The 26,198-nt window shown below is 44.2% G+C and overlaps 1 protein-coding gene across 1 annotated transcript; it reads left to right on the forward strand.

The window, feature by feature from the left end:
* Nucleotides 1-4,721: 4,721 nt before the first annotated feature.
* On the forward strand, nt 4,722-26,198 carry LOC133372628 (arylacetamide deacetylase-like 4). Its single transcript, XM_061601503.1, has 4 exons — nt 4,722-4,934; nt 12,056-12,272; nt 16,735-16,798; nt 24,887-26,198. Exons 1-4 carry the CDS (start codon nt 4,734-4,736, stop codon nt 25,659-25,661), a joined length of 1,257 nt encoding a protein of 418 aa, XP_061457487.1. The 5' UTR covers nt 4,722-4,733; the 3' UTR covers nt 25,662-26,198.

Below are 26,198 nucleotides of genomic sequence, written 5' to 3' on the forward strand. Positions count from 1 at the left end.
CTTTCAAAAGCACACTAAACCCCATGTTCATCTAGCACCAAGTGTCAATCCAAACAAGGATATGAAGAAGCGCTTGCTTTATCTCTGTAACACTGTATTCCCATCTTATGATATTAATAATATTGTATCTTGTTTTGCTTATGAAAACTACATAAAGGATGCTTTAATTAATAAACGTTGCTCTCTTCCCTGCCAGACTGCAGTCTGCAGGTTAGAGACCCCTTCTTGATCAAGCAGTAATTGTGTGTGTGTCTGCTTTACTTTTGGTATCTGGCTGAACCACTGAAAACAGATAAATAAAGTGTCAAGCTTGCACTCCTACCCAGGCTGAGGGAAGAGCTGGCTCGCCCCTGCAGCAGGGAGGGGGAGCGCTTGCATTTGAACCCAACACTCCTGATGTCAGAGGTGCAAAGGAGAAGGGCAGGGAGGATTGCAAAGCCTTTTGCAATCCTCCCCCTGCTACTTTTCCCATGTCAGAGGACATCAGCAGAGGACAAGGAGTAGCGAAGCAGTGGGTGGCAGTGGCCCAGCAGGACTTTTCCTGGGGAGATGCCCTAGCCTGAATGGTCCTCTGTGGCTTGCCTGGGCCCCCAACCCACCTCTGTATCTCTCCTCCGCCACCTCCAATGCTGCTGAGGTTGAAATAGGGCCATTAGTGTGAGATGGGCAGCAGCATTAAAGTAATACAGTTGCTGGGAAGCTGCCCCAGCCTGTCCTGACTGTTGGCCTGTGGCTTGCCTAAGCTGGCTGCATGTCTTCTGGCCTCCATCTCCTTGTTTTGATTCCCTCCTCACTGCTGTGATGTCCCGGCCACTCTCAGACTCTTGTCAATGGCCAAGAGAACTACAGCATGACGACCGTCTTACACAAATATATAATTTGCATAAAATCCATATAAAATATGGACTGGGATGGACTGGAAAGGATGGAAAAGAACAGAAAGGAAAGAAACAGGTAGGAAGGCTGGGTTAGGACAAACAGGAGACAAGCTGCGTCAAAACGCCACCAACCAACTCTTCGTAACATTCAGAGGACTAGCCAAAGAGTGAGACAAAGAGGCACTGGGAGAAATGTTTTATGGGACCAGCATCCCCACAAGCAGAGCTTGGAAGATTACTTTTAAAAAGTGATAAATTACAGTTACAGTTACATGGCTCAAAAAGTAGTAATTACCGTTACAATTACAATTGCTCTGAAAGTAACTGATTACTTTACTTTTCCTCCAAAGTAATCACTACAATTACATTTCAGTTACTTTAAAAAAAGTCTACAGGGTGCTGGCCTTGGCTGCTGTGCATCTAAGTAGCCTAAAACAACATTAAAAATAAGCACACACATACAGAGGTAGCAGAATAATTATTTTTATTCATAAGATAACAATGGTGGTCTCTCCGCTGGTAAGGGTGGTGGGGAGGGAGGCTGAGGCCACTACTCAGATCTTTGCACATCAAACAAAGTGCAACCCCCCTCACTCAGCCAGCCAGCATAACTTCTATCACTTAACTACCTCCCAGACCCTGCCCTGCCACCAACTAAGGGACACTCACTCAAGCAAACATTTTCCCCTGAGATGCAAAAAAGTTACAATACTGCATATGCAGCAAAGTAGCCAGAGAGGGTGGTGGAGGCCACTTTGTGTGCCAAGTGCAAACACAGTATTCTCATTCACACACACACACACACACATTGTCATCTTTCACCTCCACAGTTCTTTATCTCCATTCTGCTGCTGCACCCTTTTCCTCCTTTATCCATGTTCTTGACCTTCAGATCCTTTTCCTCCCCACTCCATTCTTCACCACCACTATCCATTTTTTAAAATAATTGTTTTCTCCACTCCATCCCGTCTCACTCTCTGCGTCCTCCCTCGTCGCCTGCTACCCATCCACAGAGCATGAGGGAAGAGCGACACTGCACAGAAGCCCAGTTTGAGGCACATGATTTTCATCCACAAATCAGAGGAGCAGAAGACTTCCCCTGCTCCCCCCCAAGTAATGCCCAAAAGTAATTCTGGAAACGTTACAATTACTCCACAAAAGTAGTAAAATTACTCCTAGTTCTATTACAATCAAAGTGTAAAGGAATTAGCCACTCGTTACTCAAAAAAGTAATGAATTACAAGTAATCCGTTACTTGCAACTAGTTACTTCCAAGCTCTGCCCACAAGCACTGTGACTGGAGAGTGTTGGGTGAGATTCTATCCTGAATGGGAAACTATCAATGAGCAAACGCCAGCTCCCCTCCTCCCACTATCCCCACCCTGGCATTTCCCTTAAATGGTGTTTGTCTTTTATGCTCCTATCATTTTGAAGGTATGATTCTTTGTAACTCCAAATAACTCTGAAGAGCTTGAGGGGGGCTGCCATTCTGCTTGGATCACCTCAGGGAGGGGCTTGGCTTGACTAGGAGGGCCCTCACTTGAACCCAAACACACCCACTTTGCCTCGGTGTTTGCAATTTAGACACAGTGATTGCATAGCCCTAAGTCCCTTCTGTGCGCTCTCTCTCTCTCTGTCTCTCTCTCTCTCTCACACACACACACACACACACACACACACACACACACACACACCAGTTCCTAATTAATATGCTTCTAAGAGTGTTGTTCCCCATCTTACGTCCTTCTACTTCAGGAGTTTCAGGACTTGAACATTGGGAACTTCTCTCCTCTATACTCCTTTCTTAATGACTACAACATCCATGGAGGGAAATTGGTGTGTGCGCCCGGGCGCATGCAGATAGTTTCTTTGATATCATCCAATTTCCCCCTCAGAATAGACCCATTAAACTTGACAGACATGACTAACAAATGCATTAAGTTCAGTGGGTCTACTCTGAGTAGAATGTAGTTGGATACAACCCACAGAAATCAATATTTGTTCAAAGGACAGAATCTGTACTCTCAATCTCAGTGGAATTGGCTTTGTTTGTCCTTGGGTTTTCCTTAATGAGAGAAGGACCCGCCCTATAATTCAGGGGTGGGAAAAAGTTTTCAGGTCCTATTCCCTTCCAGGCAGCCTTCTGAGGTCCACCTGCAGTGGTGGGCAAAGCCAGAGGCAAAAGAGGGTGAAGGAATTGATGTAAATTTTACCTTTGCACATTAGGGAAGTTGCTCCACATGTTCACACACGCCTCTCTATCCTCCAGCTAGGCAAATGGCACGATCAGAATTCAAGGGCACATTCCAGCCAGGCGAAGGAGGTCATGAATAAGACGATTATATATTATTATTTATTAGATTTATATCCCACCCTTCCTCCCAGTAGGGCACAGCTGTCTTAGCAGGCGAAGCTGGTAAAAGGCACACCTAGCCACTGAGGTCACCTGGGCCTCTAGCGACAAAGATGGATCCAGGAGCACCCCCAGACTAGGGACCCGCTCTTTCAGAGGCAGTACGTCCCCATCCAAAGCAGGCAACTGACCAATTATCCAAACTTGGGAACCACCAACCCACAGTGCTTCCATCTTGCTAGGATTCAGACTCAGTTTATTGGCCCTCATCCAGCCCACCAGAGTCCAGGCAGTGGTCCAGGGCTTGCACGGCCTCTCCCGATTCAGATGTTATAGAGAAATAGAGTTGGTTATCGTCAGCATACTGCTGACACCTCACCCCAAATCTCCTGATGACTGCTCCAAGGGCTTGATATAGATATTAAACAGCATGGGGGACAAGATGGTACTCTGCTGCACCCCACAGCACAACTGCCAGGAACACAAGACAATCACCCAATGCTATTCTCTTAAAACAGCCCTGAAGATTGGATCAGAACTACTGTAAAACTGTGCTTCTGATACCATCTCACCAAGTTGGGCCAGGAGGTCAATGGTATCAAAAGCCACTGAGAGATCAAGTAAGCATAACAGAATCACACTCCCCCTGTCCTTTTCCCAACAAAGGTCATCCATCAGGGCGACCAAGGCTGATTCAGTCCTATAACCAGGCCTGAACCCAGATTGGAATGGATCAAGGTAATCCGTTTCATTCAAGAGTACTTACAATTGCTGTGCCACAACCCTCTCAATCACCTTCCCTACAAAAGGGAGTATTTGTGACTGGGCAGAGTCCAGGGTGTGCTTTTTCAGGAGCGGTTAGATCACTGCCTCTTTCAGGGTGGTTGGTACTACTCCCCCCTTCCTGTCGCTCCTGAGTTGGCTGCAGCGCAACAGCGACCTTGCTTCACCCAGAACTTGAATCTCATGTCTTTATTACCTGGTGCGGGCCAAACTATTTCAAGCTTTGTGGTTCAGATACGATGTTAACAGAGTTTGAAACGTTCCCTCAGTCCTTCTTAATCAGCCGCAAAGATGGAGGAGATGGGTGGAGTGGGAGGTACTGAAATGCAAAATGAAATGCAAAAGTCAGATCACATTTATGTGCAATCCCCTCCCACGTAGGGTGAACTCAGTCCTCTTCCTCACCTTCCCACCTATGTATGGAGTTGTTCAATACACTTGAGAGTTAAAAATGAAAGGAAAGAGAAAAAAGTGGTGGCAGAAGTCAGTGTATATATCTCAGTCATCTGGACGCCAAAACTCATGAATGAGGCATAAGCTTCTAAGAACTGGCATCTCTCGGCAAAATTTCATTCATGAGTCAAGAACATCTTGCAGTGCCTAACCTCTTGCTCCTAATCTGATTCTTAGTCAATATGTTTGCTCTTACAACAGACTTAGAGTTTATTAGGGAGACGCCACTGAAGTAGAATATCAGAAGCCACTGGTGTCAGAAGAGGATGCTGCCCTTCTTAGCTCAGAGAATGGCACTCGGCGAAGCTCTGTTGAACCTGCTCCTGTATCTGAGCATTTTCATCCCATTCTTGGCACTGGCTTGGACACTTTATTACCATGTCACCAGGACCCACATACCTCCAGGAATCAGCCAGGGTGCAAAACTACATGTTATGAGTCTTGTTGAGAATCTTATGTTTGGGCTGGTGAGTGTCCCTGTTTCTTTTATGATCAATCCCCTCTCTCAATGATTAATTTGCATGACATATAGACTGCATGGAGAGCCTGTTCAAACATGCATCAGAGAAAAAGGAAGCATCCCTAGTAGTTGCACCCACATACAAGCTGGAGCCATGGGACCAATTAGTTTCTTGTGGATTGCTTGGATTGTACATATATTTTGTTCTTCTTTTTTGACTTGAAATAGATATATGATAGCTGTGGGTCGTATTCAGCTAAATCCTACTCATAGTTGACCCATTGAAATGAGTGGATCTTACCTAGTCATGTTCATTAACTTCGATGGGCCTACACTGTGCAGTAAGAGCATTGCATGGAAGCCATCGATTATACATTTTGTAAAGTTGTTTGTTTGCTTTGCATTTGCACACCTCTTATCATAATCCAATTTTGCATGTTGGTTCCTGAAATCAAGGAGCTGGTTTTTGTCTATGTTTGGATATAAATGGATGCTATTTTTGAATCAAGGTGATGGACTGAACCTCTCAAAAGTACTCTGACGTTTTTGTTCTTTAGAATTCCTGAGCAATGCCAGGTACAATGCTTCTTTTTAGAGAGAGAGAGAGAGAGAGAGAGAGAGAGAGAGAGAGAGAGAGAGAGAGAGAGAGATCCAGCAAGAGCCCAGGGTGGTAAACAAAAGCACTAAAAACACTTTAAAACATCATAAAAACAGACCTTAAAAGATTAAAACAAAACAACTTTACAAATATTTTTTGAAAAAGCTTTAAAGGCATATTTAATAAAAAGGGTTAAAATATTGTTTTTTAAAAAAGGTGTTTTTTTTTTAAAAAAAACAACATATTAAGAAGCAATTCCAACAGAGATGCTTAGGTCTCGACTTAAAAATTTTGTTGAAAGAGGAAAGTCTTCAACAGGCGCCGAAAAGATAACAGAGATGGCGCCTGCCTAATATTTAAGGGGAGGGAATTCCACAGGGTACGTGTCACCATACTTAAAGGTCCATTTCCTATTTTGTTGTACAGAACGGACCTCCTGATAAGATGGTATCTGCAGGAGGCCCACACCTGCAGAGCTCAGTGATCGACTGGGTATATAGGGGGTAAGACGGTCTTTCAGGTTTCTAGGATGAATAATGAGAGAAATATTATGTTCCAGGTTAGATTCTCTCTAGGAACAGAAGTAACACAGGAAAGAAGCAAAGTAAGAACTCCAACAAACCTACAAAAATGTAATTCTCTGTCTTTGGAGATGGCAGATGTTGCCACCACTCACCATATGCTCAGAGGCACATGTTATCAAATTCCTCCAAGCTACACAGGAAGTGGATTGGACTGTGAAAGACCAACCCAAATTGTGATTGCATTTTTACAAATTTGTATTTTATCATTATTTGGACTGCCTTCGAGTCAATTTCAGCTTATGGCGACCCTATCAACAGGGTTTTCATTGTTAACGGTATTCAGAGGGGGTTTACCATTGCCTTCCTCTGAGGCTGAGAGGCAGTGACTGGCCCAAGGTCACCCAGTGAGCTTCAAGGCTGTGTGGGGATTCGAACCCTGGTCTTCCAGGTCATAGTCCAACACCTTAACAATAGCTCAGAGAGAAGGTCAGGTCTCCTGCTCCCCTGGTGCATTCATGATAGCTGCCCAATATCCCTGCTTTTTAAAGTTTGATAGAAATATCTGTGGGCTTTAGGTACATTCTTAAACTGCAAGGTTTTTTGCCTATTAGTGAATATTCTCATTTTTGCAAAGCCGTTTTCCATAGTATAATGCATTCAGTGTTATATCATATCATGCATTATTTCCCCTAATGTATGCATTCTATGGCCATTTTACACTAGTGTAGGCATTTCTGTGCACATTACTTGGCTAGAGATCTTGGAGAACTCACAAACGTTGGAGTAGTGCACATTTCAAAAGACGGCCATGTTTCAGTTTCCGTTTTGTTTAAGAAAGTATGCCTTTGGCCTTTGATCGATTTGCCTTGAAATGAAAACTAAACTGAATTTCTCCCCATCAGTATTCTCAGTTCATTCACCGATAACGTTTTGCATACATCACATCCATACAAGCAGGGGCGCATCAGACTGGCTTGTTCCACTGCAAAAAGCCTAAGAAACATGTTCCTTCCAATTCCGAATTCTTCCCAATGTGAGGGAAATTGTTGGGGAGGGCATGCCCCCCAAAACTTGGAGGCTGGCAGGGTGTAGGACAGGCTAGTTGAACTATCTTTGTTTTTTCACATACACACTCCTTAGAATTGCACCCTAAGTTAAAAAAAAGGATCCCACTGAACAATCTGCTGCTGTTGGATCTCTCAGTGGCTTTTGATACCATTGACCATACTATCCTCCTACCGTACCACCCTCCTAGTCTGTCTCCATGAGTTGGGAGCTGGTGGCACTGTGATAAATGCTCCACTCATGCTTTGGGGGATGGTCCCAGATCATGGCTACTTTCACACTGCCCTTTATTCTATTATTCCAACATTTTCTGAACTGGTCACTTGCGTATGACATTTGACCTTTCACACGACTAAAAGCTGGTCCCAGAAATCTAGTGGAATAGAGTGGAAGTTTAGCATGAATATTCATGATAAATAATACCAGAAAGAATCCATTTGCAAGCCTGGGAACCTAGAAGATTGTGGGAGATTTGCTCATGTGACAAGCATCCTGGCATGCAATGCAGTCCACTCCTTTAGGCACGTGTCAGTTGTTGTTGTTTCCGCCCGATGAAAATTGTACCTGTATTCTGGCATAGGGATGAATAGCAGCACTCCCTCCTTTCCCCACACACCCCTGTGGGTATGTGTTACGAAGGGACCTTGAGCTTCCAAATGAGCATAGCTCACTAGAAATCCAAGTTCCCCAAAAGACAGCAGCAGGATCTTTTGCTGGAGTTGCCCGCACGTCACCCCCCCAGAGCATGTATTAATTTACCCTTAACCCTATGACACACACACTGAAAGTAAAATAAAGAGTGGTTTTATTAAGAGAAGAAAAAAGGGAAAATATTGCAGTTTACAATTGCAGTTAACAATGAGCAGCTTTCTAACTATGACTCATTCATTCAGCAACACTGGATAGACTAAAGCAAAGAGACTAACCCTATGAACACCTTCACATTAAGCTCACCCACACAGGGAGAAAAAAAGGAAAGAGAAAGGCTCAGAAGTTGCATATTCCAAGATAAAATCTTTTGCATCCGCCAGGACTTGGACTCCAATGTTACAGCAGTTGAATCATATGAGGTCTCCAGAACACAGCCTTGTCCTGATTTTTTGGATGAGTTTCAGTTGGTGCAGCTCGAGGAAGTTGACAAGGTGCTTGGACAGGTGCGTGCAACCACTTCTGTGTTGGATCCTTGCCCCTCTTGGCTAATAAAAGCTAGCAGGGATGGAACTGCCGGCTGGGCCAGGGAAGTGATTAACGCCTCATTGCGAGAGGGAGTGGTCCCTAACTGCCTGAAAGAGGCGGTAGTGAGACCGCTTCTGAAGAAATCTTCCCTGGACCCAGAAATTGTTAATAACTATAGGCCGGTAGCAAATGTTCCATTTCTGGGCAAGGTCCTAGAACGAGTGGTTGCGGACCAGCTCCAGACACTCTTGGATGAAACTGATTATCTGGATCCATTTCAATTGGGTTTCAGGCCTGGTTTTGGCACGGAGACAGCCTTGGTTGCCCTGTACGATGACCTTTGTTGGGAGAGAGACAGGGGGAGTGTAACTCTGTTGATTCTCCTTGGTCTCTCGGCGGCTTTTGATACCATCGACCATGGTATCCTCCTGGGGAGGCTTGCTGAGCTGGGAGTTGGAGGTACTGCGTGGCAGTGGTTTTCCTCCTACTTGGCGGGTCGTCTCCAGAAGGTAGTGCTTGGGGAGCATTGCTCGATACCCTGGACCCTCCAGTATGGAGTTCCGCAGGGGTCAGTTCTGTCCCCCATGCTCTTTAACATCTACATGAAGCCGCTGGGTACGGTCATCAGGAGTTTTGGAGTGCGTTGCCACCAGTATGCTGATGACACGCAGCTCTACTTCTCCTTTTCATCTTTTTCAGGTGAGGCTGTCAATGTGCTGAACCGATGTCTGGCTGCGACAATGGACTGGATGAGAGCTAACAAACTGAGGCTCAATCCAGACAAGACTGAGATGCTGTTAGTGGGTGGTTCTTCTGACCAGATGGTGGATGCTCAACCTGTCCTGGATGGGGTTGCACTCCCCCTGAAGGAACAGGTTCGTAGCTTGGGAGTACTTTTAGAACCATCCCTGTCACTTGAGGCTCAAGTAGCCTCGATGGCACGGAGTGCTTTCTACCAACTTCGGTTGGTGGCCCAGCTACGCCCCTATCTGGACAGGGATGACCTTGCTTCAGTTGTCCACGCTCTGGTAACCTCTAGACTAGATTGCTGCAATGCGCTCTATGTGGGGCTGCCTTTGAAGACGGTTCGGAAACTGCAGCTTGTGCAAAATGCAGCGGCCAGATTGTTAACATGGACCAGGCGGTCCGAACATATAACACCGGTTCTGGCCCGCTTGCATTGGCTGCCTATATGTTTCCGGGCTCGATTCAAGGTGCTGGTTTTAACCTATAAAGCCTTACACGGCTTGGGACCACGATACTTGATGGAACGCCTCTCCCGATATAAACCTATCCGTACACTGCGCTCAACATCGAAGGCCCTTCTCCGGGTGCCTACGCAGAGGGAAGCCCAGAGGATGGTAACAAGAAAAAGGGCCTTCTCAGTGGTGGCCCCCGAATTATGGAACAATCTCCCTGATGAGGTACGCCTGGCGCCAACATTGTTGTCTTTTCGGCGCCAGGTTAAGACCTACCTCTTCTCCCAGGCATTCTAGCATTTTAGCATTTCAGTATTGTAGCATTTAGCATTTTAGTATTTTTAGTATTTCAGTATTTTAGTTTAGTATAGGTTTATTTGGAAATTTAATGAGTTATGTTTTAAATTAATCAATGTGTGGTTTTAAATTGTATGTTGATATTTTGATGTTGTGAACCGCCCAGAGAGCTTCGGCTATGGGGCGGTATAAAAATGTAATAAATAAATAAATAAATAAAATATACCTTTCCTGGAGAGCTGCTGCAAGACTAAGGCTGAGAGAGAGAGACTTTCGTATCTAGCCCAATGAGCAAAAGCTCCGCCCTTTGTAACCAGTGCCAGATTTGAAAGTTCTCACCCAAATCCATAGCTCTGAAATTGTCCCAAAGATGCTAGCGTGCGTTGGTAAGAAAAGCAGCGGTTGGAGCCCTCCAGAAGAGGAACTCCTCTCCCCTTCTCACTCCCCATGTTTTATACCTTTTCCTAACTAAACTGACCCCAAAGTAAACCCAATGTAAATGTCTCCAGGAGGATGTGGATGTGATAAATAAGAACAATGAAAGAATTTAGGATAATCCTGTCAGGGAATGTGTTGTTTTTCCAGAAACCATTCCCTGAGGGATTCCCAGATAACGGCTGCAATCCTGTCTCCTCCAAAGGCTTAGATTATCATAAACATTTCCTTTGTTTGAAAGGAGTGCCTATTCTTCCTGGGTGACAAATCCCAAATTTCCATAGGAGTCAGGAAGTCTATACCTTCAGGTATTGCAAGATATATACGCAGAGGTCACCGAGGGGCTGTTTCCCAGGAATATTTGAGTCCTCATAACAGTATGTGGCGTCTCTCCTGTGTAGGAACAGCTTCTCAAGGCCTTCCCACACACACGCTTGGGGACAGCGAGATGTACTGTAGCTGCAGGTGAAGACGTATGTGAATCAAAACAAAGGCTGTATGAACTGCCTTGAAACTAGGGATGGTATGCAGAACTAGTCCTAGACCTATGGAATTGATGGACATAACTAAGTTAGGTCCATTAATTTCAATGAGTCTGTTCTGAGCTAGGGATATGCTAGAAGTTTAGCCAATTCAAATCTGGTACCATTTTTTCATTAATTCTCTTATTCTCTATCCTTTTGGATCGAATTTTGTGTTGCAATTTTCTGCAGCTATTTTCAAAAACAGATTATTTTTAAACGTTTGAAAGTGTTAAGTACAATAATAGTATCAATATTTTCTTTCAACTTGCTAACATTTTCTTTCAAAATATCAACAATTATCAGTATTTCCTTTCGAAATATCGATATTAATCTCAATATTTTTTGCAAGAGGGAAAATGGAATTGGTACAAGCAGTGGCTAGTGGACACTGAATGAACTTGAATCAATACCAGCCTGTCGGAATGATGGATCTTAAGAAAAACAACAACTCAACTTAAGTTGTTTTAAATCCTGACAAGGATCAACTTCCTCAAACAGCCATAACGAAAATAAATTTGGCAAAACTTGAACAAAACATAGCATTAGTCAAAAGCAAAGAGACAAAAAAAAGAGAGCAGAAAAATGTTTTTAAAATACCTGATGGGATAAAGGAAGGCTTTTAACACCCGTCTAACAAACTGTCAGAGAGGGAGCTGGTTCGATTGCCCTGATGACAGACGTTCAGAATCTCAATGTCAGTGAAGAAAAATCAACTCGTGAAGACTGTGATCATGTAAGTGTTATTGTGGGGACTCTCCAAACCTAGCAGAGACAACCTTGGGTGACATCGTGCGACGCGGGTCTGGGTCGTCCTCGTCATGAGCTGATGTGAAGCAGCAGCGGATGGCATGGTGGGGCTGTGCCGCTCCCCTCCCCTCCCTCTGGTCCAGTCACTGCAGGTGGAGAGGGGGGGATGTGGTGGCAGCAAAGTGGGCGCAGTATGAACGTGATGGCAGGAGCACCAGGTTGGTTCCACCGGCATGGGGAGGTCAAGTGAGTGGTGCATCCCAGATTCCCCACCACACCATCCACTCCTGATGTGAAGCAGCTACTGCAGCCATGGAACTGTTTCAGCATTTCCTCACTGCTGATCTCCTTTCTGTCTGTTTTCAGTATTGATGTATTGATTCATGACTCGCCTTTTATGTGTGCCTCAAGGCGCATGTAAAGACAGCAAGCTTTTTAAAACAGGCTTGGGGGCAGAGTGCTCTTCTTTGCTTCCAGTGTGAAAAGCTCTTATGTCTTGCATTGATGAGACGTGAATGTGAAGGGCTCCTTATTCTGTTCCCTTATGTCTTGCTCTAAAACAGGCACTGTTTCTGGAGAAAGTTGGCATCTGCCATAAGTATGTCATCTGGAGGCTTGTGATGAATGGAATACTACCTAGGGAGGACTCAAAGTTGATCATCAAGGATCTGCTTTTTGATGGGATTCCAGTAAGAATATATTGGCCTAAGGCATCACCTGCTAGAAACGGGAGAGGAATGCTCTATCTCCATGGAGGAGCTGGCTTATTTGGAAGCATCCGTAAGTTACATGGGAAGCTGCCTCATACTGGTCCATCTAGCTTAGTGCTATCTGCACTGACTGGCAGTGGCTCTATAGGGTTACAGACTAGGGTCTCTCCCAGCCCTACCTGGAGATGCAGGGATGGAACCTGGGATCTTCTGCATGCAAAATAGATGCTTTGCCACTGAGTTACAGCCCTTTTCTTTGAAAGGAGCCTACATTCCTTCACTCAGTTTGCTTAGAAGCTTTTAGGACAGTGCTTCACCAAAAGGGTTCCTGATATGTTAGACAGGACGTCACAAACAATGGTTTCTACTTCCATCATGTTCAGCTCACCTTCAATCCACAATGCAACAAGGGATCCTGTTAAATAAAAAAAATGGGGAGCAATATTTGTTTGGAATTGAAAACAGCTCCATAGGAATATTGAGTTTCATAGCCAATGAACAATCCAAAAAATGGAATCATAAAATTGTAGAGTTTGAAGGGGCCTATAAGGCCATCAAGTCCAACCCCCTGCTCAACACAGGAATCGAAATCAAAGCATACCCGACAGAGGGCTGTCCAGCTGCCTCTTGAAGGCCTCCAGTGTCGGAGAGTCCACTACCTCCCTAGGTCATTGGTTCCATTGTCATACCGCTATAAAGTTAAGAAGCTTTTCCTGGTGTCCAGTCAAAATCTGGCTTCCTGCAATGAGCCCTTTATTCCATGTCCTGCACTCTGGGATGATCAAGAAGAGATCCTGGCCCTCCTCTGTGTGACAAACTTTCATGTACTTGAAGAGTGCTGTCATATCTCCCCTCAGTCTCCTCTTCTCAACTCTAAACATGCCCAGTTTTTTTTAAAGTCTCTCCTCATAGGGTTTTGTTTCCAGTCCCCTTGCTTATTTATTTATTATTTATTTGTTTATTGTACTTATATACCGCCCCATAGCTGAAGCTCTCTGGGCGGTTTACAGTAACTAAAAACATTAAAACAAATATACAAATTTAAAAACACATCTTTTAAAAACAATTTAAAACAAGTGTATCTGCATTCTTCTTACAGTGCAGTGTCCAGAACTGGATGCAATACTCAGGATGAGGCCTAACCAGTGCCAAATAGAGAGGAACCAATACTTCACATGATTTGGAAAATATACTACAGCTAATGCAGTCTAAAATAGCCTTTGCCTTTTTTGCAGCCACATCACACTGTTGGCTCATATTCAGCTTATGATCAACAATAATCCCAAGATCCAAAAATAGGGACGCCTTTCAATCCTGACCCTTCTACTTCATGTTTCCCAGGTGGATCAAAGACCCTCTTTTGGGAGAAGACTGAGCCAAAGTAGGAATTGAGCACTTTGAGTAGCTGTGCCACCATTTCCTTTCTCTGTCTTTTACTATGGACATACCGGAAGAAACCATTTTTGTTGCTTTTAGCATCCCTCGCTAGCCTCAGCTCATTCTCAGCTTTAGCCTTCCTGACGCCATCCCTGCAATTCCGTGATACCTGCCTGTACTCTTCCTTTGTGGCCTGGCCTTCTTTCCACTTCCTGTATGTGTCCTTTTTTGTTTTCAGGTCATCTCTAAGCTTCTTGTGAAGCCACATTGGCTTCTTCTGCTGTTTCCCCCCTTTTTTCCTTGTTGGAATTGCTTGCCATTGCGCTTTTAGAGTTTCCTTTTTTAGAAATTCCCACCCATCTTGGACTCCTTTTCTCATTATGGTTGCTTGCCACGGAACCTTATCTGCCATTGTTCTGAATTTATTAAAATCTGCTTTCCTCAAGTCCAGGATCAACAGATGGTACTCTCAGCATTTGCTTCTGTTAAAATCATGAATTCAAGTATGGTGTGGTCACTTTCCCCCAGAGCTCCCGTAACTGCAACTTCATCCACCAAGTTATCTCTTTGGTTCGAATCAAGTCCAGGATAGCTGATCCTCTGGTTGCTTCCTCCACTTTCTGTAGGAGAAAGTTATCTCCAACACAAGTCAGGAATTTTTTTGGCCATTTAAGCATTGCCATTTTGCCAACAGCACATAGTTTAACTGAAAAGTGTCTTACTTTGGTTCAGAAGTTGCTTGTCACAGTTGCTTCTCTGCTCCAAGAAAACTGGTGTTGCCATATCCTCGTCCTTTCAAAGAAACTTTTCAACATTGCAGTATTATCAGTGGCTGGGCACCCAAATGTCTTACCTTATTTGAGAAAGGGCCACGGCTGTCACAATTTCTAATATAGGTTCATGCCACAATAATGGGGCATTACTTGGATGTCCCATTGAATTCCATGGGGATTTCTCAACTCAAGTACGTGCACGACTGCAGATTAAATTGGTTAGTCTTACAGGGGCCACACAGGGGTTAACAAGGGACCCCATGAATTTTCAGGTCTATGGGAAAAGATTATTCCCCTCCCCAATTTATTCACATCTACGTCTTGTTTTTTCCAGAGTGTAGAATAAGGTGGAGGCATATTAAATGGACTAAGACCTGGGAGACCAGGGTTAAAATCAGCCACGAAACTTGCTGAGTGATCTTGGTCTCTCAGCCTAACCTACCTCACAGGATAATGTGATGATAACCTGGGGGAAATTAGACCCATCGATGCCACCTGAACTCCTTGGAGGAAACGTGGAATGGATATAAATGTAACACAGATAAATGAGGAATAATTCACTAATAGGCAAAAAAACTTGCAGTTTAAGAAAGTACCTATGTTGATGTTATGTGCCTTCAAGTTGATTATGACTTATGGCGACCCTATGAATCAGTGACCTCCAAAAGCATCTGTCATGAACCACCCTGTTCAGATCTTGCAAGTTCAGGTCTGTGGCTTCCTTTATGGAATCAATCCATCTCTTGTTTGGCCTTCCTCTTTTTCTACTCCCTTCTGTTTTTCCCAGCATTATTGTCTTTTCTAGGGAATCATGTCTTCTCATTAGGTGTCCAAAGTATGATAACCTCAGTTTGTCATTTTAGCTTCTAGTGACAGTTGTGGCTTAATTTGTTCTAACACCCAATTATTGGTCTTTTTCGCAGTCCATAGTATGCACAAAGCTCTCCTCCAGCACCACATTTCAAATGAGTTGATTTTTCTCTTATCTGCTTTTTTCACTGTCCAGCTTTCACATCCATACATAGAGATTGGAAATACCATGGTCTGAATGATCCTGACTTTGGTGTTCAGTGATATATCTTTGCATTTGAGGACCTTTTCTAGTTCTCTCATAGCTGCCCTCCCCAGTCCTAGACTTCTTCTGATTTCTTGACTATTGCCTCCTTTTTCGTTAATGATTGTGCCGAGGTATTGATAATCCTTGACAAATACAATGTCCTCATTGTCACCTTTAAAGTTACAAAAATCTGCTGTTGTCCTTACTTTCGTCTTTTTGACGTTCAGCTGTAGTCCTGCTTTTGTGCTTTCCTCTTTAACTTTCATCAGCATTCATTTCAAATCATTACTGGTTTCTGCTAAGAGTATGGTATCGTCTGCATATCTTAAATTATTGATATTTCTCCCTCCAATTTTCACACCTCCTTCATCTTGGTCCAATCCCGCTTTCCGTATGATATGTTCTGCGTACAGATTGAACAAATAGGGTGATAAAATACAGCCCTGCCTCACATCCTTTTCTATTGGGAACCAATCGGTTTCTCCACATTCTGTCCTTACAGTAGCCTCTTGTGCAGCGTATAGGTTGCGCATCAGGACAATCAGATGCTGTGGCACCCCCATTTCTTTTAAAGCATTCCATAGTTTTTCATGATCTACACAGTCAAAGGCTTCAGATATTTCTATCAAACTTTAAAAAGCAGGGAAATTGGGCAGCTATAGTGAATGTACCAGGGGAGCAGGAGTCCTGACCTCCTCTCTGAGATATTCTTTCACAGTTCAATCCACTTCCTGTGTACCTTGGAAGAATTTGGTGACAGGCAGCCCCACTAGTCCTATACTGAGGCTACAACTGGTCTCAGGACAACAGGAGGCAGGGTTGAAAAGCTGAGGCTCCTACTATCTTTTGCCATAGCTATACTTTTGGATTATGGTTGGCTGAGTGGTGCAGAGACCTGACTGGCCAGAGAACAGGAGATTGACATAAATGCCTTCACAAGTCTCTCTAAGTTCATAGAAGTATAATATGTCTGTGGTACTAGAATTGGTAGAAAAGTGTTTTTAGAAACTCAATGTCAGCAATGCCAACACTTGTGCTCTGGCATAGCGGTCAGATCTTTCAGAAGGCTAAGGCTGCAATCCAGTCCATGTCTACTCAGAAGTAAGCTCCACTGAGTTCAATGGGACTTAATCCCAGGTAAGTATGTCTTGGATTGCAGCCTTAATACACATTCACCATAAAACCTGCAGAAGTGATCCTCCTAAATTTGCTGTATGCCAATGAAGTATTAAACTGGGAGGGAGGGGAAGGCATTTTCATTCTATGCCGCTTAATTGAAATGGTCTTTTCAATGGTCTCCTTTTGGTGACACTTATGTTTTTCAGGCGCATATGAAAGGGTGTGCCGCTACATTGCCCGAGAGAGTGACACCGTGGTTGTGAGTGTTGAGTAAGTACTGTAATTTGCTTATTACTATTTAGAAGATTTATAAACCACTTGATCTAAAAAGCTCTCTAAGAAATGTGCATTTAATACTAGAGATCAAATCCTAAATCCACAATCCAATTAAAAACAAATATACATAAAAATATTGTCATTAAAAATATACATGGCTATAATGCAAAGAGATGTTGGCAGAAATGATATTCTACCAGGGGTGTAGTTGTCTAGGGTCTCAGGGGTCTTAAACCTCAATACACATTTTTTGGGAGCCATGTCCCTACTGTATGTCTCCAGCATCCTATGAACCAATCAGAATGAAAGGGGAGTGAGTTAGCCACTGAGAAGAGTCTTCTAACTGGCTCCTTATCACTTCCTGCTGACTGGAGCCAAGCAGAGTGAACAGAATTCCTGTTTGTTCCTACTTCAAAAAGCCAAGTTGTAGAGAGTGTGAGGGTGTGGCTGGGACTATTATGAAGAGACCCTGCACTTCTGCATTTACCACTACACTACTGTATTCTGCTGGCCCTGGGCTCCTACTGGGGACTATTCAAGGCAAGATGGCGACGAGGGAGGCTGCCTGGTTCCGAACGTTGCGGCTGGTACGATAGTTTTGAAATCTTATGGTCATCTTACAACTTTCAAACTCAATCCAAACTGCTTTGAAAGCTGCAGTTTGTCTGGCGGGAAAAAGTCAGTGGTAAAAGGCCTTTGAGAACACCGGCTTTACTAACTTTATCTGCATCACCTTCCTCCCACGGCTCCCACACGCTGTGCTCAATCACAGCTATAACCCTTCTAAAACTAGGGAGTGCAGATGGAGGTACCTGGACTATAAACTGTAAATATTCCCTTCGGAAACATTTTTAATTGCGCTGTCTGGTTCCTCCAGCCCTCCTGTATTTCGATGGTTGTCCATCTTAATTTGGGTCCGCTTATCCTGGAGTTTGACTAGCTTGCCCAAGATCTTACACCTTTTAGATAATCTAGAGCACTGGGAAGAAGATGAACACGTCTTATCTCCTATGCAGCCTGGCTTTCGCAAGGGCTTCAGTACAATTGACCAGTGCTTTGTCCTGAACTATCTGATCCAAAAAAAGGTACACAATGCACCAAGAAAACTATACGTCGCATTTGTTGATTTATCATCAGCGTTTGATTCCATAGACAGACAGCGACTATGGGGAAAATTAGAGGCCAGCGCAATTGACAGACGTCTTCTATTTCTCATACAGCAGCTTTATTCCAACACAGATATCAGGATCAGAGTTGGTAGGGCAGGCTATCTCTCTGACTCAATCCCCACCTCGAGGGGTGTCAAACAAGGCTGCATCCTGGCCCCGATCTTATTCAACCTTTACATAAACGATATTACGCAGGAAGTCTTCGATCCCTCCTTTTATCCTCCTGCTGTTGGAGGACAGAAGACTCCAGTATTGCTTTACGTGGATGACATGGCCCTCATTTCACTAACCTGTGTGGGGCGGAGAAGATTGCTCACTAAATTTGGAAGGTATTGCAAGAACGAAGGATTATCTGTTAACTATAAAAAGACCAAAGTAGTTGTTTTTGTTAAGAGGCATGAGCAGCACAACTGGATGCTGGATGGCCATAGGCTAGAAGAATGCCGCTCATTTAAATACTTGGGTATCCACTTTTCTGAAAATGCTCTGTGGTGTACCCATTTAGAGGCACTAACATCCTCAGCTGCCCATTTATTAGGGCCTATAAAGAAACTTTACCATACTGAGGGTCATCGCCTAATAGAACCAACGTTAAAAGGTTTTGCAGCCAAGATCGTGTCCCAACTTTTGTATAGAGCAGCAATTTGGGGTGTGCAATGCAGAGACCAACTCGACATAATCCAAAACAAGTTTCTGCACCTGCTCCTGTCCGTAGCACATAGCACACCTGGCGCCCTTCTAAGGAGTGAAGCAGGCCTTCCACCTCTCAAAGCACGCATACACAAATCCATCTTAATATACTGGAAAAAGCTATCAACGATGCCAGAACACCACCTAGCCAAAAGATGTTTCCTGGAGCTACAGAATCGGGATGGCTGGTACAACGTAGCAGACGTCTGATGCTTAGCTACTCGATCTCCCCTGCCACGTTAACCCAGGACATATCTGAAAGCACGATCAGGGACTTTGTCCACGACAAAGATGCCCCAAAAGACCTTGAATATCTAAAAAAAATGTAAATCGGCCATCTGGTTTGGTAAAATTAAGCTAGATCATGAAAGGGCCTCCTATCTGCAGGAGTTAACCTTTTTTCCCATAAGAAGTGCCTTTACCCGACTCAGATTCCAGTTGATGCCCACTGAATATCTGCTGGCAGATATTCAAACAAACCACTAGAAGATCGACTGTGCATATGTGGGTCAGGTCAAACAGAAGGCATGGAGCAACATATATTACACTGCACTCTATACGACACACCAAGGCTGAAGTTCATCTTTCCCTTTCAGTCTTTATTAGAAGGCCAGTCAGATGAACTTAAGGTAAGATGGCTACTGGCAAACAAAGACAAATTCGACACCTACAGGGTAGCTCCGTTTGCATTAGCTGCAACGAAGACAAGAATGGCCTTCCTAAAACACACGAGTCCTACCAACAAAGGGCACATTTTAATCTTAATATATGGGGAAAAAATGAAATAAATATCAACATTTCTACAATCATTTTAATTAGTTTTTGAAAACTCAGGGTTTTATCTATGCATCATGGGATAGATTCCTAATGTCCCATAAATGTTTTACTTGTATGTTTTACCAGATGTTTTGTATTGATACTTGCATTGTAATGGTCATTGGCTAAAAACAATAGATCATCTTTTGGTCCCTTGTTACTGCTGCCTTAACATCCTCCAATCCTACCCCCTGCAACATTCCCGCTAACATCTGGGAACAGCATTTTGCTGGGCTGTTTGAGGCCTCAAGTAACCATCTTTCGACCCGTCCACCTACCGCGGACCGCACAGTCCTTCCACCCTGGCTGCCTGTCACATAGAGCGAGATAAAGTCTCTGATTCGTGCCCTGAAACCCAGCAAGGCTCCGGGTCCCGATGCGATCACTCCTGATGCTATCCCTCCTAGCCTGGTGGGCCCCCTATTGGCTAACCTATTTACCCTGTGGCCTGGCTCGAGGCCATCATTATTCCAATCTTCAAGAAAGGAGCCAGAGACGACCCCTCAAATTACAGACCCATTAGCCTTTTATCGGTCGTGGGCAAGCTGTACGCCAGCTATCTAAATTCCAAACTGATCTGCTGGCTTGAGGAGGAGAATGTTCTGGGTTGGGAACAGGCTGGTTTCAGAAAAGGTAGATCCACCCTCGACCATTGTATCCTACTAAATCACACGGCAGAAAAATATATGAGCCTCTTGGGAAATGGCCTGTTTGTTGCTTTTGTCGACCTCAAATCTGCATTTGATGCCATTCCAAGAGATAAACTTTGGGCCAAACTTTCTCAAACTAACATGGACAGGAGACTCCTCTACCTCATTTATCGCCTTCATCAAACCACATCCCTCTGAGTTCATTGTGGTGCCGATGGGACTTTAACAAACCCTATCTCCGCCTCCAAAGGGGTCAGACAGGGCTGTATCCTAGCCCCTGTACTCTTCAACCTCTTCTTAAATGATCTCAGTACATGTTGTTGTTCTCCCGCCTTCCATCCCTCCAAGGTGGCCGATCAAAATTGTCCTCTGCTGTTATACACTGATGATGCCGCCCTCCTGTCTCTGTCCAAAATAGGACTGAAACAGCTTTTCCGTGCCTTTATAGCCTACTGTGCCACAAACTCTGTGCCACGCTGTGGCTTCTCAGTAGACTTTCTATCCTCATTAGAGTCTGAAGCAGCCAAACGGACCATCGAGACCTGGATTAAAGACGTCTACCTCCAAAGCTCATTGTCAAATGCTGCTAAGACTTGCTCCCCAACCCATTCTGATTTAAGCTTCACATTCCCTAACCCCGCCCCTTATCTGGAAAATGTGACTATGCCCAAGCCTTCTCTAGGGCCCGATTCAACTGCCTCCTCTCCTCACTTTTAGTAGGCCGCTACCAGGGCACACACCACGAACTCCACTTATGTCCCTGCAGGAATGCAGACGTCGAGTCACTGTCCCATATTTTCTTTGTTTGTTCCTTCTACAACGCTGAACGCTCTAGGTATCTAAACCCCATTATAAAAAAATTCCCTGGCAGGCCCACAGACTGTTTACTGAAACATCTTCTGGCCGGTATCGACAAGTCAACCACCCTATCTGCTCCTAAGTTCATTTTCGCCGCCCAAACCATACGTAAGAAGATCTTTCTTAGTTAACAATGCTCTGTTTTAACTTCCACGAGCTTTGCCAGCTCTATTTTATAATCCATGGTTTTTACTACCTGTAAAATCAATTGTATATTGGGTCTATGACCGCATGATAAAATTTGATTTGATTTGGTTTGAATAAATTATCTATCTACTGTATTCTACTGTATGCCAATCCGCCACGACCTTTCCCACAATACCTCATTTCATTCCTCTCCCCCATCCCAGGAAACAAATCTGGGGCACTTTTGGGAATCCAGATTAGCAGAGGGGTTCCTCTTAGTAATTCCACCACCTTCAGAGGAGTGGGGGTTGGGGATTCACAGCCTGGGTAAGGATGGTGCTATCTTTCAGGTTCTGTTTCATTCATTCATTCATTCATTCATTCATTCATTCATTCATTCATTCATTCATCCATCCATCCATTCATTCACTCATTCATTTATATCCTGCCCTTCTTCCTAGAGGGAATCAATCATAGATTCAGTTTTCCACATTTCAGCAGCAATTTGTTAATTCTCCCCCCCAAAAAACCCTCAAGAAAATTCATCAGCATCGTAATGTCCATTTTCCCCTAATGAACACAGGTTTGTATGTAGCTTAGACTAATGTACACAGTTTTTGCAAACGTTCCCCTAATATCATGCATTTTTCTATGTTACTTTCACTAATATATTCCAGTTTAGGCACATTTCCCCCTAATATCATGCATTTTCATAAATGTTGTTGGGTTGCAGAACTACATCACAAATTTCAGGTACGTGCGAATTTGGAAGGATGGCTGTGTTTCCGTTTCCGTATTGTTTTGGAAAGTGTGAATATGATTGATTTGCCTTTAAATGCCAACTAGATCTAACGTCTCCCCCATCCCTAAGCCTGTGAGAGAGCATGCTCTATGGCAGGCCCAACGTGATGGAACTCCCCTCTGCAGAGGTGCGTCTGGCACCGTCATTGTGGAGTTTCCATCATATGTTGAAGAGACACCCTGGCCTTTGAGCCCTGAGATGCATGTGGAGGCTGTAACTCCACAGGGTGCTAGCCCTGGGGTGAGATTTCCTGTCAGTTCGATGGTTAGAGACAGTTACTTCCTGAATCCCAATCAGATGAGGCTTTATGGCTAGGCTCTCTGTTTATGTCCCCTTTGAGGGCTCATCCCCTTGGTATCCTCTTGTAGTTAACATTTCACATCTTAGGGCGCAATCCAGCTGGGAGGAAGGGCGGGATATAAATAAAATAATAAATAAATATTTACACTGGGCAGAGGGGAGCTGGATATGACGGATCTTTGGTGAGCCAGCATGGTCTGAGCTCTGTCAGGCTCCACCGTCAGAAGCTCCTTTGCTGTGGTGGAGCTGGGACCCTACTGGCTTGGCCAGGAGTCCACCAGGGAAGACCAGCCCGGTAGAGTGTTGCTGGTGGAGTTCAGCGGAGGGCCCAAAAAAGTGGCATTTGGGAGCGTGTAAGAGGAAGAGCCGGGGGGGACTTATGCAACATCCAACTCCCATTCGGAGCACTCCTGCTGGTCCCCATCCGGGCCAAATTATGCCGTGTAAAAGGTCAGTCTGAGAAAATACTTCTAATGGAAGTCAGTGGGGAGTGCTTACTTGCTGGTAGGGGCATTTGTGAGAGCCAGCATTCTCTTTTTGCTTATGCCTGCAGCTCCAGCAGAGCTGACATTCCACTGGCCCAGAGGCTCCCAAACAGGAAACGGATGCTGCAGAACTTCTTGCTGGCTCCTCCTCCGCTGGCTTCCCATGAGTTAGATTGCTCTGTTAATCATATTCACCATGACCTTATAATTTGCCCCTATTATGCATTCCCCCCCTTCATCCCATTTATGGAGCTATTCAGTTATTAATATGCATTTAATAAAGTTCAATATATTCCTCTGATAAGCATTGAGGTCTGGCATTTCATTCTATACATCACAGAAGTTTGGGTGTCAGGAAACGCTCAAATTCTGTTCCTAACACAAGTCCATTTGCCCACCCTCACATCCAAGCCAGCCCTTAACTCACAGAGGGGTAATTCCATCCATGAAGGAATTGACGAATTCCATCCTCTCTGAAATTTGATCGCATACACAATTAGTCTGGGATTTCTCTCCTGCTGTTACAAAAGATGCAGGCTGCACAGGTGGTCCATGCCAAAGCCGTTCTGCCAGGCAAGATCTAAATCCCCCCCAATGATATGCATATCATCTTGGGGGGGGGGGGTTATTTGAAAATAATTCAGAAATGAGCAATCAACGTTCTCAAAAGTACACAATATTTCACACGTTTCCCTCCGCTATTCTTATGTAATTCCAAAACACCTACTGGTACCCTTTAAGCCGAACCACGGTGCCTCCTACTTTTCCTAAGCTGATATTTCCTCCCAGGTGTAAACTGATATCCTCAGAGGAAACAAATCTCTCTTCCTGCTCCTTCTCTGATCTCCATCTTCAGTTGTTCTTTTTGCCAGCACGGCTCCCCAAGGAGGAGCACCAATGCAGCAGACATCTCTTTTGCAGCATCTCCTATCTACTTAGTCAGATGCACCTCTTGACTATCTAAATGTATTTCCTACAATAAACTTAGTTTGTTGTTCTTCCTGTAACAGACTCCCAGTGCAATTCCTACCAAGCTGAAGGGCAGCTACTGCTTACCGTTTACTGCACGTGCTAAATTCCACAAAATACCATTATATTCCACAGATCCTAACCATTCCCAGCGGTATAGTGCTGCTCCCACCTCAGTCTCCACTGGAGTTTTGCTTCTGTCATCAGTTACTTCATTACCATTCACTCATTTTGTGCAAGGGCCAATTGAGGGATTAACCTGCTCAGGGCGCCATTTCTGTAATGCCACAGGGTGCTGGCCCGAGGGGCAGAGTTACTGCAGATTCAATGGTTAGAGGGAGTTAGTTTGTGAATCGCAGTTAGACCGTGAAAAGTGTTTGTGTCTGGCAATGTTCTCCCCACAATAACTGTGCAATAATTAACCCCTCCACTGCACAGGGAATGGGCTTCACTATACAAGATTCCTCATAGACCCCCCAATATAGCATTTGAGAGGTAATCTGCAAAGGTCCCCTACACCCAGCAGTGTAGTGGCAAATTCAGAAATGCAGGGTCCCTTCATAATAGTTCAAAGTAGAGATGATTTTGTTTCCATTTAAAGCTGAATCTATCAAAGTTGCCCTTTCCAAAACAATCCGAGAAACACCCCCGATCCTTTGAAGTTTGCACTTATCTGAATTTTTGTAATGCAGTTCGCCAACCAAACAACGGTGACAAAAATGTACATATTAAGGTAAATTATGTATAACAATGAATATGTGGTGAAAATAATGTGCAAAATGCAAATTAGGAGACATTCCTTGGAAAAATGTGTACGCTAGTCAAAACTGCATACAAAAATGTATTTCCTGGGCTGAAGAATTTTCATGATTTTAAAAGAATCCCCAAATTGCTGCAGAAATGGGGAGAATCCTCCTAGCCAACCAAATTCTACTCAGGGTAGACCGATTGAGATGAATGGCCAGCTTACTTATACAAAGGTAACACTTCCATTTCTTGTTCCACACACTTTTGTTTCTGGCCCTCTGGCCCACATCCCCTGGCCTGTGAATCCCAGAAGGCTGCCCAGAAGGAATGCAGTCCTAGGGGTTCTCCATGCTTGCAATATAAATAAAATAAAATAAATAAATAAATAAATAAATAGACCATTCAGGAAATGCCCTTCTGCTATAGAACATGAAATGACAACTGCAGACTATATCTTGCTTTTGCTTTAGATTCCGTTTAGCTCCTGAGCATCGGCACCCAGTCCCATTACTCGACTGCTGCACTGCTGCAATACACTTTTTGAAGAATGCAAAGGAATATGGAGTGGACCCCAACCGCATTGCCATTGGTGGGGACAGTAGCGGAGGAACATTGGCTGCTGTTGTTTGTCAAGAGCTGGTGACCAGAGTGGACCTTCCAAGAATGCGAGCACAGATCATGGTCTACCCCTTCCTGCAAGCAGTGGACCTCAATTTGCCTTCCCATCAGCAAAACCATTCAGTTCCCATGTTGTTCAGGAAACGGGCTATCAAACTTGGTTTCGCATATCTCACTGGGAAGACTATCAATGTGGAAGGGATTATAGAGAGTGCCCATGTTCCTAGGGATATGTGGGTGAAGTACAGAAAATGGATTAGTGCCGATAACCTTCCAGAAGAATTTAAGGCCAGGGGCTATGTCTCAAAAGTGCCTGTTTCATTTTCACAAAAGCTTTATGAACTTGTCAAACCAGCTTTTGACCCAAGATTCGTCCCGCTTTTGGCAGAAGATGCGATTATCTGCCAGCTCCCCGAGACATTCATTTTGACCTGTGAGCATGATGTTCTCCGGGACGATGGTCTGTTGTACAAGAAGCGGCTAGAGGACAATGGTGTGCCAGTGACATGGCATCATGTTCAGGATGGGTTCCATGGAGTAGCATTCTTCATTGATCATGCGCTACTTGAATTTCCAGGCACACGGGACTGTATGGAGCATGTAGCACAGTTCTTAAAAGGGCTGTAGAGATAAATGACCCACTTTCATTAGCAGTGCTAGTCTTCCACTTCAGTGGAGGGATATATTACTCCGATTTGACTAACTTGAACAGTCTCAAAGAAAGGGCTGCCTTCAGTGTTAGCCCCGCTCAGAGCAGAGCCACTGAAATGAATGAACACAGCAAACCTATGTACATTAATTTCAACTTACTCGGATACAACCCAAATCCTTTCTCTCTCTCAAGGATGAATGAACTCGTGGCAGTCTTTACGTTCTTGGACTACTACTCCCATCAGTCCTGACAGTTGGCCATGGTGGCTGAGGATGTTGGGAGTTGGAGGGCCCAGAGCTTGGAAAAGTTACTTTTTTGAACTACAACTCCCATCAGCCCCAGCCAGTAGGGCCACTGGATTGGGCTGGTGGGAGTTGTAGTTCAAAAAAGTAACTTTCCCAAGCTCTGGGAGGGCCACAAGTTCCCCATCTCTAAATACTGTGTAAATGTTGATATTCAATTACGAACATGCTTTATAACAGTTCTTAATAAAGCAACACTAACATGGTCAA

This window comes from Rhineura floridana, chromosome 18 (genome assembly GCF_030035675.1).
Source record: "Rhineura floridana isolate rRhiFlo1 chromosome 18, rRhiFlo1.hap2, whole genome shotgun sequence".
In the NCBI taxonomy this organism is placed as follows: Eukaryota; Metazoa; Chordata; class Lepidosauria; order Squamata; family Rhineuridae; genus Rhineura; species Rhineura floridana.

Coding starts and splice junctions, on each gene's coding strand:
- LOC133372628 (XM_061601503.1), top strand. CDS start 4,734: ATGCTGCCCTTCTTAGCTCAGAGAATGGCACTCGGCGAAGCTCTGTTG. Junction 4,935..12,055: donor AGAATCTTATGTTTGGGCTG/GTGAGTGTCCCT, acceptor GCTCTAAAACAG/GCACTGTTTCTGGAGAAAGT. Junction 16,799..24,886: donor ACCGTGGTTGTGAGTGTTGA/GTAAGTACTGTA, acceptor CTTTTGCTTTAG/ATTCCGTTTAGCTCCTGAGC.